The sequence below is a fragment of the Crotalus tigris genome, unplaced genomic scaffold (genome assembly GCF_016545835.1).
Source record: "Crotalus tigris isolate CLP2741 ecotype Arizona unplaced genomic scaffold, ASM1654583v1 scf7180000018354.2857554, whole genome shotgun sequence".
Taxonomy (NCBI): Eukaryota; Metazoa; Chordata; class Lepidosauria; order Squamata; family Viperidae; genus Crotalus; species Crotalus tigris.
The window spans coordinates 722,831-741,460 of NW_024096961.1; the positions used below are offsets into that span (position 1 = coordinate 722,831).

Genomic DNA, 18,630 nt, shown 5'->3' on the forward strand with positions numbered 1-18,630 from the left:
CTCACATTTATTATAGAATCTAATCTATCACATACATCTGTGATAACATATCCTGCCCTTTCTTTAAAAAATAGAAAATAGAAAAATTAATACTTACTAAAATAGCTATTTAAAAAAACAGAGTCACAAAATGGCATTCAGCTATAAAGTACAACCTAAATTACAGCTACTGTAATTTAAAATAAAGTGTGATGAACTTAAGATGGCTTCACACACAACTAATTTTTAATGCCAGTAGTTGTAATCAAAAAATGGTAGGACACATACTTAGAAAGTGCCTTCCTTATTAATGACAGGGTGGTGAGGCAATTTAACTTGATTTGAGACGTACATGGACAATACTTGGAGTCACATGTCCAGAAGGAATCAAAATGTAAGAAAGAGTATAATTTATATGTGGTACAATGAAATTCAAAGAAGAAAATGCTCAACAATTCACAGTAGGACTGGATGGCTTTGGGGAGTTTTTTCTAGGTCATTGCCATGGAAAGTTAATTTTTAAAACAAGTGAACAAGAATAGTTATTACTGGATTTTGTACATACTTTTCAGCAATTTATAAAGTATTCTACACAATTTGTATGATTAATTCCGCATAGCTACCTCTGTATCTATGCATTTTTTCCTATTGCATGTTTCATTTAAGGACAAACTGCATTTTCAAAATATATTACATCTCCCAGCCACAATGAAGTTTACATAAGCCCTCTAAATGTACACAGGCAGTCCTGTTTGTAACTTAGTATTTAATCCAGTTTGTAACTTAGTATTTAACTCAAACTTATCAAGCCCAAAAGACCACACATGAAGGATCAATTAAACAGATTTATCACTAAAACTCTATGCACAGGAATCCTCTCAACTAACGGTTGGCACCTGCTTAGAGGTAGATAAAAATCTACAACACTCAAGGAGGGGGTGGTGAGCTTGTAGGGATTCTAGGCAGATTCCCCTTTTCACTCTACCTCCAGGTTCTGCCATCCCTTCTCCTAAAGCAGACATGTCAAACTCGCGACGTCATGTGACGTCGTGTGATGTATCAGAACTTTTTCCCCATTGCCGGCAATGGGGCGGGCATGGTTTCGTTGTGACGCGTCTGGCCTATGGGCCGGCAGGTTGTTGACACTCCTGTCCTAAAGAATTTGTGCTTAGGCTATTCCTAAAAATGGCAGATTGCATCTTCCTTGAACCATGACCCACTGAAGCCACACAGTGCTTTTAGGAACCACTGAAAACAGGCTGTATATTAAAAACATGTGGCTTCATTGGTTCCTGAAAGCATTGCATGGCTTCAGCAGTTAATCAGCTCAATGCCATCTACCATTTTTAGTAATAGGCAACCTGTTCTTATCTAGGAGTTGTCCTTAGGTGGTATGCTGCCCTTCTCCCCCCCCCCACACGCAGCAAGTGTTCCAAAGATGTTTATTCAACCCCCCCACCCAAACAAGTTTGCAGGGAGCACCCACAGTGTACATGTTTGAAAGGATTGCCTGTTTTTGAGATTCTGGCCTTTTGAGTATTTTGAGAATCAAGTGATTTGGTTTTCTTCCTGGTTGAAAACTTTCTTTTATAATGATTCCGATATACAATCTCCCCTTTATCCTTGCATGATATTGTACAAATTCACTGCAGCTGATGAGTAATAGGAGGAGAGTTCAGGTATCAAGCACCATAGGATGCAAACTGGAATCTTTGGGGGGAAAATGTAATTTGAAATATTTGTAGAAAATATCTAGAATTAATTTTTCTTTCTCTCTTCCACCATCCCCATCCTTCTAGCTAAATTGCTGTGGCAGAGATTCCTTAGCTTTATCTTGGGTCACCAGTGAATGCACTCTAGGAGAAGTAACAAAAGTAAGAAAATCATCTCTGTGTGTATGTGTGTATGTGTATGTATGTGTGTATGTATTAAAGATAACTTCCTACACCTATCAAAAGATAAAGATATATCCATTTTTTTCAATACAGCAAATTGGAACAAATGTGTCACTACACCATTTTATTCTTTCCAACGCAACAAAATGCTGGAAAGAAATCATGTAAACGGGCTTAGTATTCTTGTCTAATTGGCTGCCTGTCAGTAGGATAGCTGTCTGGCATATGAGTTGAATAAGACCAAATTTATACGATGGGTGAAGCTGACGGTACTGAGATTGAGTTTGAAAACTGATCCAATCACCCAGCACATCCCACGGTGCAAGAATTTGGGGAGCTGCTTGGAATGATGACTCTTCCTTTCTAAGTCCTGCCCCTTCCAAATGATGTGAGCCAGAACATCTGCATTCAGATGCAGAAAGCCACATATACTGTATAGACATACAGCATTTTACTTGGTTATACAGAAGAAAATACAGACACCTCTCGTAGCTATTGCTAATAAAGGGACTGAGAAAAATTCCAAAAGCCGTCTTCTATGTGATTTCTCTAGTTATCTTGTTTACTTTGCAGCACTAGTTGTAGGATGACTCCTGCCTTAACATCTTCCATTCCTACAGTTAGAATTTTAAGTGAGTCTAAAGTGGCAGAGTTCAGTGAGGTTCTGAGTTAAAGTTGTAGTGGTACAAAGTAGGGATGTGCAGAATAGTTCAAACTTAAATTTCAGGAGTTTCCAATTCAGTGCAAGATATGCATATTTTTTCATGAATTTTGTTTCAAATATGGAGCAAAGCACATTCATGTGGAGTTTTCCATGCTATTTTAGGTGGTGTGATTTATCATGCTGCAAAAGTGAATTGGGGTGAGGGGGAGAACAATAAGCTCATAAATTTTTACATACCAAGATGGAAAGAAACAGTCTGTGTTCATGGTTGTCTATAAGATTAAGTTTAGGCATACACAAGTTAGATTAAGAGGTTTGTTTTAAAACAGTTTTGAAACAAACTCCACTTCTATTAATGATGTGCTTAAAATTAATTTTCTTCCAAGATGTCCTCTTGTCCGAAAGTAGGTAATTGATTTGAATTGTTCTGTTGAGAAGGAAGGAAGGAAGGAAGGAAGGAAGGAAGGAAGGAAGGAAGGAAGGAAGGAAGGAAGGAAGGAAGGAAAGGGAAGGAGGGAGGGAGGGAGGGAAGAAGGGAGGAAGGAATGTCTCTTCATATTCCTTTCAATTAGCTTGCCCCATGGCAAAAGAAGGATACACTTAGATTTGAATTCAAAAAAGGCAGGCTAGGAGGAGGAGGGTGATACAAAAGCTTCCATAATACAAGTTTTCAAAAGAGTTTAGGATTTCTCTTTCTCTCTTTTTCTTGGCCAATTGTTCTGTAATCTGGATTGCTGTTAGTACTCAGCTTGAACTGCTACCCTATTCTTGTGACTCTGGGATGGGTGAGAATAAAAAGAAGAGTTCTATCTCCCATCTCTTCAATATGGAGTTAATTCAGAACAGCTATGATGACCAAGAAATGCATAAAAACATTAAATGAGGTCATCTGCCAATTCAAGGTTCAATATCAATATGCTCAGTGGTTCTCAACCTTTTTAATGCCGCGCCCCCCAACTGGTCGTAATTCGAGGAGTACTCAACCGATCGTAAGTCAAGGACTACTCAACTGGTGCAGCACCGTTTGCAGAATGGGACTGTTGCAGGCTCAGCAGGGCAGAGACAGCCTGGACAATTCCTATTGGCTTTTGAAAGCCAATAGAATTAGACTCTATTCAAGAGAGTCTATTCTATTGTCTTTCAAAAGCCAATAGAATAAAAGGGAGTAGCACAGCTAAGGAAAAGGGGGGAAAAATGGCGGACTGCGTTGTTTGGCGACCCCCGTGAAATGGTCATTCGATCCCAAATGGGGTCCCGACCCACAGGTTGAGAACCACTGAATATGCTGATGATAGCCGTTTTTCTCCAGCAGGATGACTGTAGAGTCCAAATGGATGGGTTCTATGACGGCCTTCCTGCCTGGCAGACTGGGTAAAAACTTCGGCCACACCCCTTCCTTTGGGCGTGACCCCAGTTTTGACTCAGTCTCGAAGCCTGGTACAAGTGCGAGAGGCAGCTCTCAGAAACAAACGAATTTAAACTCAAAAAAAAAAAAAAAAAAGGAATCCCCTCTTCTTCCCTTGACAAGAGAAACTTCCCGGCAGCGATTAGAACAGGATCGGCGGACTCGTGAGTGGGGCTAGCCGGGGAGGCTCGGAACGGGCCGGATCGCTCGCTTTCTTCCGGCCCGCCGAGCAGCTGTTCGGCGCGGGGGGGGGTTTTCACCGGGTTGCGCGTAGCCCTCCGGGCCCTCCCAACAGCTGAGCAGCCTGGCCGAGGGAGCTGAGCGCCACGGCGCGAAAAAGCTGAGCCGCGCGGGAAGCGGCAAACCAGGTCGCCGCTCGGCTGCGATCAGCTGAGCGGCGCGATTAACAGCGCGGCAAGAGCAAAGCCGGCGCTGAATTCCCCTATACCCAGAGGAAAGGCGCAGCCCCTCATGACTAGAGGAGTCTTCCTGATTGCAAAAATCAGGATCCGCCATTACTCTTGAACCTCGTGGATTCCCGGGCTTCCATTGGGAGGCGTGGCTTCTTCCCCATTCACCATTTTGGAACTTGATCTTCCCGCCGTTTCCCCTTGGGGGCGGGGCCTTCACCCGGACTCCATTTTCCGGCAAACAAAGGGCTTTTTCCCTTGCAAGGATCTGAGGTTACCCAAGGAAACTGAGACAGAGGAAGGAAGAGGGAAAGTAAAATAACCGTTTCCTATCGTGGTCTGTTGCCACAGCCACAGACTGGGGGAGAGAGAGAGACATATGAACTGCACCTTGTCTGGACTAGGTGAGGAGGTGAGGAGGAACATTCTTCCCTAACTGTTCCCATAGTGGCCTTTAGTCACTGCCTTGCAGGATCTTCGGTCCAAAGAATCCTGTCTGTCCGGCCATTGTTTGTATAGGCAGAGGAGGGCACAGTCCCAAGCATCTGCCTCTGATCTGCGTACCTCATTCCCCCATCCCAGGCATTTCCTACTCGGGGTGTCTGGCACAATGGCAGACAATGTCTCGTATTCAGTCACACAGGTCCCTCAATTGTCCCCCCCACAACAGCAGCGAAAACGCAGATCCTCTGAATCAGAGGTGGGGGGGAAGAAGAAAGCTAAAACAAAGCACCTTACTCAGAAGGGACAGTCTAAAACGGCTGAGCGAGAGGCTCTGAGGAGACATTTGGCTTTAGAAAGACAAATTAGCAGGGCACAGAGATCCAATGCCAATGGGACAAATTTGGTTTCCCCTGTCCCAGTGGCGACCAGCACAGAACCTACTGCCGAGGAAGTGCTCAAGACTTGGTCTCCTCCTGGGGAAACTGAACAGTTAGATTCCTCCAATCCCTCCTCACCAGCTTCTTCTCCCTCACCCGACCACACTCCAGCGCCTCACCCCAGCGACAAAGCGCAGGAGAACATATGGTCGGCACGATTTCAGGCATTCATGCAGGATGCATTCTCCCAATTCATGGCCTCCAAAGGGCAAGTGGCCTTTCACACACCCCGTAAGGGACGAGCTAGGCCACCCCCTACCAACATCTCTGAATCTTCCTCTCAACTAGGAGAGGGTGACTCAGTAGATCTTGACATGTCAGACATGCCCCTATCGGAGGACGAGGAAACCGCACCTGAGCAGGAGACGAGCTCTGGCCTCTTTAACCCAGCGCTCCTAAAATCACTCCTGATTAAGGCAGTTTCCACAGTCAGCCTAACATCAGTACAGGATGAGAGGCCATCGACTAGCAAGGAGGCCAACCCTCTGTTTGCCAAAAAGGTCCCACAGGACAAGTACATTCCATGTGCGGAGGTCTTCATGACCACGCTGGAGGAACAATGGTCCTCACTTGCAAGCCCACCGGCACCTAACAGCGCGGAAAGAAAGCTTTTCAACCTATCTCCCTCCTTCTCTAACATGTTAGAGGTTCCCACTGTAGATAACCCCTTGATCTCATTATTCTCTACCTCCGCGATTCCAGGAGACATGGCGGAGGTCTTGAAACCTGAGGAGAAGAAATTTGAACACTCCTTCCGGCGTTCCCACATGGCTGCAGCCTGGGCGGCCAGAGCAGCCACCTCATCATCATTCTTCGCGAGGGCCTGCATCATGTGGCTGAGGGAACTGCAGGGCACGGTGCCTCCAGACCAGGTCAGAGTACACCAGACATTGGCCAAACTCCTCGCGGCCTCTCAGTTCATGTCTGACGCTTCACTGTACGCAACAAAGTATGCGGCAAGATCCATTGCGGCCACAGTGGCCTCGCGTAGGCTACTGTGGCTCAAAAACTGGAAGACAGACCTGAGGTCCAAATGGCGTCTCTCGACGTCCAAATACAGTGGAGAGGCCCTATTTGGTTCCATTCTGGATCCACATGTCAGCGAAGGCAGAGACAAGAAAAAAATCCTAGTACATCCATCAAAGAAGTTAGACAGGAGAGGCAGTCAGGACTTCCGGAGGCAGGGCTCCCGCCCAGGAAGCCCCTGGGAATGGAGGCAGCCCTTTCGATCAGGGCAATCCTGGGACTGGCCCAGAGGCTCACGATCCTTCTACCCGAGACAGGATCGAACCCAGGATCGCCAAAGCCCGGGAGCCAGGGGCCAGTTCCAGTCCAGACGCCCATATAGAGGAGCGGGAGGCAGATCCTTTAAGCGTACCAAGTGACGCCAAACAGGATACACCCATCGGGGGTCGGTTAGGAAATTTCACCGAGGTCTGGGAACAGACCACTACCGACGCCTGGGTCCTGGAAACGATCAGGCATGGCCTGACCTTAGACTTCTGTTCTCCCCCTCCAAACCGGTTCATCAGATGTCCCATCTCCAGAAGAGCACACAAGACAAGGCTGATAACTTCGGCCATAGATCACCTCCTGTCAATTCAAGCAATAGAGAAGGTACCAAAGGAAGAGGAAGGAAGAGGATTTTATTCTATCCTCTTCGTTATCCCAAAGACATCAGGAGGGTGGAGAGCAATCTTGGACCTGAAGGGCCTGAACTATTTCATAAAGTACAGGAGGTTCAAGATGCACTCCTTAAAGTCCATACTAGCCAGCGTCAGGGAAGACGATCTACTATCCTCAATAGATCTCACAGAGGCGTACCTACACATCCCCATCCACCCCAGCTACCGGAAATTCCTCAGATTTACCTACGCGGGGCGACATTACCAATACAGGGCATTACCCTTCGGACTGTCGTCAGCACCAAGGGTATTCACAAAGATCTTAGCTGTACTAGCGGCCCATCTCAGGTTGATTCCGGTTCGCGTCCAGTTTTATCTGGACGACATCTTGATTCAGTCCAGATCTCGGGAACAAGCAAGGACAGACCTCAAGACCACAATCCGAACCCTACAGGGGCACGGATTCTCGGTCAATCTAAACAAGAGCCACCTCATTCCCTCAAGGAGACTGCAACACCTGGGCGCGGTGATAGACACGTCACAGTGCAGGGTATTCCTTTCCCAGGAGCGACTGATCAACATATCCAAGCTAATCCACCAAATTCAAGAGATCAGGAGAGTGCCCTTGCTACAACTCTCGAAGCTCCTGGGAAAGATGATATCTTGCATGGGCATCATCCCATGGGCAAGGCTCCACTCGAGGGAGTTGCAGTGGTTCCTCCTACCCTACCAGAGGAGGAACCTCAGCACCTCCAACAGGAGTGTGCTGGTACCAGCACAGGTGATGAAATCACTAAAATGGTGGCTATCCCCCATGACACTCAAGGGGAGCATATTCAGGGAACCGAACAGGGTCACGCTCACGACAGATGCGAGCCTGTTCGGATGGGGAGCCCATCTGGGGACCCAGATAGCACAGGGCCAGTGGGGTCAAAAGGACCTGTCACACAGCATCAACTGGCTAGAGCTCCGGGCCATACACCTGGCCCTCCGTCATTTCTCACACCTAGTAACGAGGAGACACGTCCTCGTGCTTACAGACAATGTAGCAGCCAAGGCACATGTAAACAAGGAGGGAGGAACGAGATCAGTGGAACTAATGAAAGAAGCATTGGTTCTGGCTCGGTGGGCAGAAGCCAATGTGAGTTCCATCAGAGCGGAACACATCTCAGGGGAAACAAACACCCAGGCGACTCCCTGAGCAGAGCCAAGGTGGACCAGTCGGAATGGCGTCTGGACCCGGCTCTCTTCGAGGAGATCTCCCGGAGGTTCGGACAACCGCACCTAGATCTATTTGCCAACCACAAGAACACACAACTCCCCAGGTTCTTCTCCAGATTCCCGTCCCCGGGATCGGAGGGAACGGATGCTCTCAGGTGCCGGTGGCCGGCGCAACTCCTGTACGCCTTCCCACCGCTGCCACTAATACCGGCAACCATACGCAAGATGATCCTGGAGGGCGCAGAAATGGTCTGCATTGCCCCTCACTGGCCACGGCGCCCGTGGTTTGCCGACCTCGTGGACCTTTCGATATCACCTCCGTGGAGGATTCCCCCGGACAGGGTAAAACTCAGTCAGGGCAAGCTTGTACACCCAGATCCCCAGTGGCTACAACTAGCCGCTTGGCATTTGAGCGGCAAAGCTTAACTAAACAATCTTATTCTGCAGGGGTGATATCGATCATACAGGCATCACGAAGGGCGTCCACCAATAGGATTTACGACGCTACATGGAAGGGATTCTGTAGGTGGTGCGCTTCGCTTCACCTAGACCCGACCGCAGTATCTATCCCCAATATCCTAGACTACCTATTGGAGGGTCTTAATAGGGGCCTATCAGTCAATACCATCCGCAGACAGATATCGGCCCTCTCAACCGTACTCTCCTGCGACAACTTAACTTCCCTAGCACAACATCCAGCGATTAATGCCTTTTTAAAAGGGGCGTCTAACACAAAGCCCCCAGTCATACACAGGTACCCGTCCTGGAACCTGCCTAGGGTCCTTCTAGCCTTGACATCTGCACCCTTCGAACCTCTTGAAACATGCTCACTCCATCACCTATCACTGAAGGTAGCTTTCCTTGTGGCAATTACTTCGGCAAGGAGAATTTCAGAACTAGCAGCACTGTCAGTAAGGAAGGATCTGTGTACCTTTTTCAAAGACAGGGTCGTTCTTAGACCAGACCCGACCTTCATCCCGAAGGTAAATAGCACCTTTCACAGATCTCAGGAACTTACGCTTCCTGATTTCTGTCCAAGACCCAAACATAAGCTAGAACACAGATGGCACAAGCTAGACGTACGGAGAGCACTGTGTTTCTACGTGAAACGCACCTCGGCTTTCCGAAAGACTGAAGCATTATTTGTGTCCTTTCAACCATCAACTATGGGAAAGAAGGTATCTTCTTCCACCATAGGCAGGTGGATCAGAGCCTGCATAGCGCAGGCCTACGTCTCACAGGATTTGCCAGCACCCAATCAGGTGACTGCCCACTCAACTCGGAGCGCAGCCACATCTGCGGCGTGGCTAACGCAAGCTCCGGTGGAGGAGATTTGCAGGGCCGCAACCTGGTCCTCACCTTCGGTTTTCATTCGACATTACCGTTTAGACTCCCTAGCAGCAGCAGACGCGGCTTTTGGCAGAAGAGTTCTTCAACAGGTCGTATCTGCTCAGAGTTCGGTAGCCTAGACATTCCCTCCCAGGGGGACATGAGGGCTTTGGTATGTCCCATCCATTTGGACTCTACAGTCATCCTGCTGGAGAAGGGGCGTTGTCTTACCTGAACGCCTTTTCTCAGCAGGATGATGTAGAGTCCAAGCCCACCCAGAGGATAGGTCTAGGCAGGGATATAATAAAGATATAATAAAGAGCTGCAAGGTTAATTCCAACAAAGTTTCTCGCCTAAGTCAAAACTGGGGTCACGCCCAAAGGAAGGGGTGTGGCCGAAGTTTTTACCCAGTCTGCCAGGCAGGAAGGCCGTCATAGAACCCATCCATTTGGACTCTACATCATCCTGCTGAGAAAAGGCGTTCAGGTAAGACAACGCCCCTTATCTCTTGGCTCCAGGTTAGACAAGCGATAAAGTTAAAGTCTTGTCCCAGCATCTGGAAACTAAACCAGTTCCTACTTAATCCTACCAAGACTGAGTAGCTGTGGATATTAATGTTACCCGAGATCTGGGGATTTTCCAGTTTCAATCTTGGATTAGGTATCCCTGTTCAAAATTAATGCACAATCTGGAGATCACTGGAGATCACCTTGGACTCATATCTCCTGGTTAAAGTATAAGTGGCCAAGAAGAATTTGCTCAGCTTGAGGGCCACATGCTCCTTCTTGATCAAGAGATTCAGATGATCACTCATCCCCTGGTCATTTTGCAGTTTGATTGATGCAGTGTGCACTACATGGTGCTGACCTTGAAGACTCTCTTCATGCTCCAACTGATCCAGAATGCAGTGGCATAGGCAGTCATGGGCATACCTCATTGTGCTCATGTGCTATCATTGCCTTGTGAGCTATACTGGGGTGATTCCATGTTCAAGATGCATGTGTAAAGCTCTAGATGACATCAGAGCCAAGATAGCTGAGGAACTGTGTATCTCCCATAGTTTCTGCCCATCAGACAAAAACTAGCAGAGTTGGCACACTCCAATTCCTTTTGATTAAACTGTGCCCTCTATCGAGCCAGGTTGTGTGTCTTCTCTATTGCAGAGCCTGCTCTCTGGAAATCATCCCTGAGATTCATGTAACTCTTAAAATATTCATGATGTCTTTGAAAACCTGGTTGCTCTCCAAGATGTTGGGGCAAGATGGGTACTGTCTCCTTGCTAGTTGTGTTTCTGTCTATATAGTTTTATTTTTCAGAAATGTATTGGTTTTGTTTACTTGTATTGTATTTTCTTATTGTTGCATGTTTTATATTGTGAATTGCCCACAGCAATACTTAAAATTTAATAAATAAATCTGTACTCTTTTATTTCAGGTAAGCACTTGTCATGCTAAAATTGATGAGCTGTTCTCTGGAAAGCTGTACTTGATTGGCATTGCTGCCATAGTAGTGGCAGTAATCATGGTAAGTACTGTCTGTATTGTGTACAGTAGAATGTTCCCAAAGAGCAAAATACATTGCCACACATTCAGGAATTGTGTGTAGCTGGACATTGGGAGTTTAAAAAAATTGAGAAAGCTTGACCTTCCAAGCATGCATTATCTTGTTCATCCAGTTTGTGGTTTTAGATGGGGGAAGGGAGTTTATTACCAAGATGAAAGAAGGCAAAGAAACTGATGAACTTGTTGCCAAGAATAAACTTGGAAAGCAAAGACACTCAAAAGAGATATTTCTGTCTTCACTGAATAATATTCAGTCTTGCTAAAGAGAAATAACAAACATGCTACTCCCCTCTTCTATTATGATGGCTGGGAAGATAATTTCCTACACCCATCAAGGAATCTTTTGTACCTGGGGAAGCTAATGTGCATTATCCCAAAGAGAAAGGAGACCCTGCCACTGGTCAATATTCCTTAATTTGTTCCTTCTCTAGCAGAGAAAGCTGCAGGCTGACCATGCAAAAGCCACCTTCTTGGGCCTCCAGACAGCAAGATTGGGGAAAAAAGGGAAACTTTTAGCTCAGCCTTCCCCAGGCTGGATGGACTTCAGTATTTGGAGATCACCTCCAGAATTTCCCAAACGGGACAGTTCATGCTGAGAATGCATCTGGAAGGGACAAAAGTTGGGGAAGGTGACTCCCACAAACAACTGGGACTCATCATTCTTGAATCAGGGCTCATTAAATATCCCTTTCTGTCTTTTCAATGAAGATGATGGATTTTGTTACCATATTGGCTTCCTTTCAGAGGTGACTTCCTTTACAGTAGTCTTGAGTTTGTGACAGCAAGTGAGACTGGGATTGCTGGTGCTAAGTGACATAAATAAAGGCAACGTCACACAACCACATACTTTATAACAACAATCCCAGCAGTCCCACCTGTCATAATCCCAAGATGCACAGGTCAGAGGGTAGGAAGCAGCAAGAGTCCCAGGTAAGGAATACAAGAATGCTGCTGGGGGGGGGCAGAGAAGCCCAGCACAACCTATGCACAACCTATGGGGGAAACCAAGGCAGGGGGGTGCTGTGGCACCAAATGAGTTCAGGAATGCCATAGTGATGTCCTGGAGCAACTCGTGATCTTCCCTGCTTGACTTCTCCATTGATGTTGCCAGTGAAAAGCATGACTACAGAGAGGATGCTTTCTGATCAGAACTTCAAGGATTGGTCATATGTCAATTTCTTTCAGTGCTGCCATAACTTTGGATGCTGAACGAATGGACTTAAGTTGAGGATTGTCAGTTTTGATTTGATCCAGTTAAAATTAGGCGTGGCAGCATTTAATTTCCAATGCTATTATGTTTGCTGTTGAAATGTATTTGCAATGCAAGGCAATTTAGAAATTCTGTAACATTTCCAGCATTAGCAAAATCCCATTTAAAGTTCACGTTTAGTCTTTTATTGTTTGGTATTTAAAAATAATTAGATAAAGATACGATTAGAATTAATGTTTGGCTTATATGATTTTAAATATTTTTATTAGTCACCAATAAATTACATTTGTGTTAAAGCCCATTTCAGTTTTGCTACCTAGAGCTTATTTATACATTAGGCCGTGGCTGCTTGAAAGAGAATAAAGTGAGGGATTGCCTGCAGGTCTAACGTGGCTGGAGTCTCATTGCCCTCATCTTTTTTTTTCTCGGCCTGCAGATCTTTGAAATGATCCTGAGCATGGTGCTGTGCTGTGGCATTAGGAACAGTTCAGTCTATTGAGAAGAGGAAGAAGAGTGCAAAGAGGTGGTGCCAATGAGACCGGAAGTGCCACTGCCTGATCAGGAGATACTTGTAACAAAAACAAAGAAAATTATGTATATAACTTTTCAGATATTATCTTACAGAGCATATCATTCTTACTTGGAAGTCTTCTTGTTCATTTTAAGGGATGGGGGAAGGGGGAGTTTTCTGTATATTTGTGGCAAAATTAGTTACACACCAGTTTATGGGTTTAAAAAAAGCTATCATGCGGATGGTTCCCGGCCTTTATCAAAAATAGCCTTTCTCTCCCTCTTCTCAGCCATTGTTCCCATTTGATCAAGATGGAGTTTAAGAATTTATTCTTCAAGGGGTTTATCCTTATGAGGAACGTGGAAAGTTTTTTGCTTTATTTTGTCCTCTGGTGGAGATAAAGTAAAAACTTCCTGTTCCAACTTTTTTGTCTTGATTGTAAGAACTCTTGGATTCTTGGACTAAATGTGTGAGCATAAGTATTCAAGAGTCCCTGAGCAAAATGAAACTGTTTTGCTATTTTGTTACTAAACATGCACATTTGTCAGTATTTTTTATAATAATAACCCCATTTTCATTAAAAAGACTTTTAACCAATTTGCATAAATCTATTACCTTGATGTCCATTATGTTTCCTGGAGACAAAGGATTCAAATCACAGACAAGTCTTCACCAGATACTAATTTACAGAAAGAAAGATTTAGCCCCCAACCTGGTCTCTTAATTTTGATATAACTCTCTTTTTTAGAGGTAGGTCTAATAAGGGCATATACACTCTTTCAATATCTTAACACCCACATTGCTTACATAATTACTTCCGCTACAAATATTGCCTAACGTTTGCTTGATAAATGTGTAGTATTCTAATGCCAAAAATAATTATTGAGGGAAACCAGTTAAATAATTTCTGGAAGCCTGTTCATTAAATGTTATTTGTAAGTTTTTAAAGAAGCAACTACCGGTATTCTGTGTCATTGAAAAGAGTTTAATAAAGCTAGATAATATCCCTTAAGATATATAGGAACATGAACGCCACAAATAAAACTTTGAATAGGCAACCTATATAAATTGTGATGACAAAGAAATGTTTTTTTAATTGCATAATCACAGTGCAAACTTAAGCCTTTCATACTTGTGTTCTGGCATCAGACACAAGTACCCAAAACACAGGGTTTTTGCATCATGACATGCATTTCATCGTTTGTCCCATCCCCTGCAGATCCCTATGTTCTCTCATCTTCACACACCAGAAATAGAACAAGAAAACTATAAGCTGGGCAGTTTTCCAGAATTCATAGCCTCATCCATCACGTTTCCAGACAGATACCTCTTTCATATCTATCCAGCTGAGAGCTCACAAAATGATCTTCTCTTTGATTTGCTTATGATTTCTGACCATTCTTCTCCACTAATCCATCTTTAGTGCAAAACTGGAAATTGTTTTGTTCTTTCCCCAGTCCTGTTAACTCCAGATGTTTAAAAATCACCTGGGACAATTGGTATTGTTGTCCAATACATCTGGAAGGTCCCAAATCAGGGAATATTCATAGCAGTGTCACCTGTGCCATAGAATGGCTATATGTTTTCATATTGTTCTTGAAGAAATCATTTTAATCTTAGTTTCTTCTGCTGTACCACATCAGCTCCGGTACCGTAGATTCAGTGTCCTTTAAAATAGTAGTTGGAACAAATGAGCTGGATGTGAGCCGAATCAACCCACATTTACATAAAAGGAAGACAATTCTAAAGTTAAAAATACCAGTCTTTTCCTATTGAAAGAGCAGGAGGAAAAAAACTTAACTGCTCCCTTGACTATATTTTTGTCTCTTTTTTAAGGTAAATTAAAAAACTAATTTTCCTTTCAGGCAGGCGAAGCAAATATAACAATCTGTGTAAATTAGAATCTCAGGGTATACAAGACAGATCAGAAAAATTAATCTGCTGATTAGACATTTATTTCTCTCTCAGTCCCACCAACACCGCCTCTTCTCCTTCTCACTTTCTGGTGTAGAGCAGCAAACAGATTCAGTTCCTCCATAGGAGCTCTTTAAATATCTGTCCCAAATCAAAAACATTTTGTTTCTGGCATCCTTAGGAAACTATGTCTCAAGAGTCTTGCTGATTATGCTTGCAGGAAATAAGGAAGACATCTTTTAGCCTTAGAAATAGCCTTAAAGCAACACTGCCCTGAATGTCAAGTTTGCATGCACGAGAAGCAAAAGCGATTCTACCAATTTTCAAAGGCTTTGGGGTTACATGGTCCAGTATAATAGACTACACTACATGTACAAATCCTACGCATCAGTTGTGCATGTACATTTTATCTACATACATATATTATGTGTGCATGTGCATTGGGATTACCAGAGTACAGAATGGATATATGTAACTCACAGCCTTTTATTGGGTGTCCATGAGAAATGTGTATAAATGTACAACTAAATAGTCTCTGTCTTGTTTTTCCTATATCGTATTTGAATATTGTTCAGTGTTCAGTTGGTGATATGTAAGCAGCCAGAGTTCTCTTTTGAAGGTTAGTTACTCTGTCCTCTAGCAACCAAAATGGATCAAGGGCATTCATTAGTAGGATAAAAAGTTAGCTTTGAGCAAAGGACACTTTTTAAATAGCAACTTTTAAGATGTGTAGACTTCAACTCCCTGAATTCCCCAGCCAGCATGCTTGAGGTCTACACATCTTAAAGTTGCTGAGATTGGGAAACACTAGTGTAGATGATGATTGGATGTCCTGGCTCAATATAAATTTTAATAGGCCGAAAAAAAATGAAGGAAGTTTTTCTCCAGTTTTTGGCAAAACCTACCTATTCGGATGAAAAACAGATATAGTTTGAAATGGAGACAGGGGATATTTAGCAAGATATCTGCTCTTTTAGAAGTTTTTATTAGGAGCAAAATGCTTTTTGAGCAAATGAAATAGATTGAATGTATACTTCTCTAAATCAAGTAATGTTGGAGACTGCTAGATTTTTTATTTGTACTTTTCATTTTAAAAAAATTGGCAAGTATGTTGCTTTTGCTCCTGGGAGATTAGCAGTAAGAACTAGACAAGTAAAAGTGTTCACAAGTTTGAAGTCTGATTCGTAGAATCTAATTCTCATTCTAAAAAGAGAAAATTGAGCCAATTAGGTTGACTTGAGTAGTGTAAGTGTACACAACATTTCCAAAACAAGGAGTTTGTAATGCTTAGTCAACAACAAAGATAGGTAACAAGTGTCTTCCAGCTGTTTTGAATTTCTACTCCCAAGATTCTTTGTTTTTGTACTGGGTCTGATGGGAATTCGCAGTCCAAAACATCTGGAAGACATCAGATTGATTATATCTAGTCTAGAGAAATTGAAGATCCCATTGGAAAACAAGCTATCCACTCTAATTACTTCAAGCTGCAGCTGACAAATGAACAGAAGTGCAATTCATGTATTGAAAATCAAGTGATAGAGAGCTTCTGCTTGGTATATTGGATTTCCCTCCCCCCCTGTATATAGATCCCCCCCCCTTTGTCTAGCAGAGCACGCACATGCATGTTGTCTGAAATGATGCAGTCTCTGATCAGTCGTATTGTGTGAACTGCTGTTTGTGTAAATGTGCCTAAGTCCTTTTTCAATAATGACAGGATCTGTTTCTTTAATCTGTCTACAAAGAGCTGAGAGGTTAGCAAAAGAGACACAGATGCCTTCCAGATTCAAAAACTGGCTGATAAATTGGCTAATGAAGTATCCCATGTGCGGTACCATCTGCCATAAAATCAAGCCATAAAAGTGCCTATGTTGAGATTAAAGGAATAGAAAAATTCTCTTTCAGTACAGCACTAATGTTTGCAGGAAAGCGGAGAAATGAAATGTTCATTTCTAAAATGAGATGAAAGGCAGATAGAATGAAGGCTTCATGCCAATTGGAGCCAAGTTCAACAAACTGAAGTTTTATCTTCACAAGAATTTGTGTTAGATCTAAGAAATTTCATCCTGGTTATGTGTCCCATATGATATAAATTGGCAAAATTAGAATATGGATATGCCTCAGTCTTAATTTTTTAAGATGCTTGAGGAAGGGTGGGAGGGAAAGAGAAATTATGATAGAAAAAAATCTCTTATAAAAAGCCAGTGCAAAATCAACGTGCCCTTTTAAGGCTGCTTATTTAAGGAAGGCAGACCTTCTCAATCCTTTCCTCTCTGTAGTTTGGGGAATTCTAAGAATTGAAATCCATTACTCTGGAGGGGACCACATTGTTGAAAGTCAGTATACTGTACTGGGAGGCCAAACTGAGCTGCTGGCAACATGTAACTGAATGCTTTGTTTTGTTTTATATAAGAGAACCTGTCACAAGCTATGTTAACTTTTCTTCTTTGGCTTTTTTTTTTTTACTTTCAGATATTTCAATAAACATTTTCTCTAGCGTGTGTTGTGCTAGGAAACTCTGTTTTTTACAACCAGTCCATCATAACACCTGAGTACTTCAATTATTACATCTCCATAGCAATAGCAAAGTCAGCCCTGTGAACAGAGAACAAGGCCAAAATATAGGCCATAAACACAGGAAGGGCACTATAGCTGTTAGCCATTTCCATTTGATTCTTATTTCTTAGAAAAGCCATAAACTCCACTTATGGCCAAATCCAATATGTTTAATTAGAGGGTAAATGCAACATCTATTTTTCCAAAGTGGTCGGTTTCCTTGTATGACAAACTGTAGGTATTCGGAGAACTTTGTTATAGTTAGGTCCAATTACTGTAACAACAAACCAGCTTTCAAATCTAAGGGCAATGCATGGAATCAGGGTCCTGCAAATGGAGTTTGTTTCTCTTGCAGGACAGTCTTGCCACATATTCCCAATTCTATCTAAAAAAATCAAACTAATTGCAACTTCCCCTCCCACTTTACTCTTATTGTTTGGTTAAACTTGCACCCTCAAATCATATTTATTTACTGTTGTCCTATTTGTTTATTGAATGTTAAAGTATTTCTCAACTTAAAAAAAGATACACAAAAATAATTTAAACAACTAGTATCCTGTCAGATTTACTCTTGGCCTAGTGCTAACCCACATTCTGGATGCAGTCCAGTTTCATTTTGCTTGTTTAAATACTTTTTTCCTGTTTAAAAAAGGTCCACTTCCTATTCCCCAAAATATATGTGAAAATTGAAATTATATTGAAACTCAAATATGCTTCATCCTGGTATTGTGTAAGATGATTTCAGTATGTCCTGTGTCAGAAAGCCCAGTTGTGTTAAATATTTCCAGAAGGAGGTAAAGAACAAAAAGGATAAGATATGAAGGTGCAGAAAGATATGAAGATGGTATGAAGGAAGAGTGTTAAAATTGGTTTTCTATTCAGATTCAGAAATAACCTGAGATACAAAAACAAGAAATTCAAACAAAAATTATATACTCTTTGTGTACAGCTATCTGGCATACAGGTACCACTACACATAATTCTCAAATCTTCATTCTGTTCAAGTGGCCCACTTAAAGTGGGAGAACTCCAGCTTTATTTATTCATCACCTGATTACCAAGCACAATAAACTGGTTTTATGATCCACTTGGGAGTGTCCATTAAATCCAAATTTATTTATCAGTTTGTTGTTTGCACCCATTCATGGAATTATCTTATTTTGGGGGATGTCTTTTCCCCCGTCTCACCTCGCAGCAGTGATACTGAAAGCCTCGACCAGCCAGCCCACTTCAGCCACTTGCTGTCGCTTGTGCGTGTCACCCCTGGCCTCTGTTTTGTCATCAGAGGCCTTCCGGAAAGACTGCAGCTGAGAATGGACCTCCGGACTGACCCGCACAGCACCCCCCCCAACCTCCAGGGGTTGCCACGTGCGTCAATCCAGACCCTGGTTCTCTGCTGTAGAGGCCTTTCCTGAAGGCCTCTGATAGCGAAATGGAGGCCAGGGATGACGTGTGAAAGCAGCCGCAGAAG

General features: G+C 43.4%; 1 protein-coding gene across 2 annotated transcripts in view; it reads left to right on the forward strand.

Moving 5' to 3' along the window:
- The window catches only part of CD81 (CD81 molecule), a 77,311-nt gene extending 60,207 nt beyond the window's left edge, over positions 1-17,104 (forward strand). For both annotated transcript variants that reach the window (XM_039350725.1, XM_039350724.1), the window contains 3 exons: positions 1,779-1,853; positions 10,844-10,933; positions 12,618-17,104. In XM_039350725.1, coding sequence (XP_039206659.1) covers positions 1,779-1,853; positions 10,844-10,933; positions 12,618-12,680 — 228 coding nt within the window. In that variant the 3' untranslated portion in view covers positions 12,681-17,104. The remainder of the gene's footprint in view (positions 1-1,778; positions 1,854-10,843; positions 10,934-12,617) is intronic.
- Positions 17,105-18,630: the final 1,526 nt, after the last annotated feature.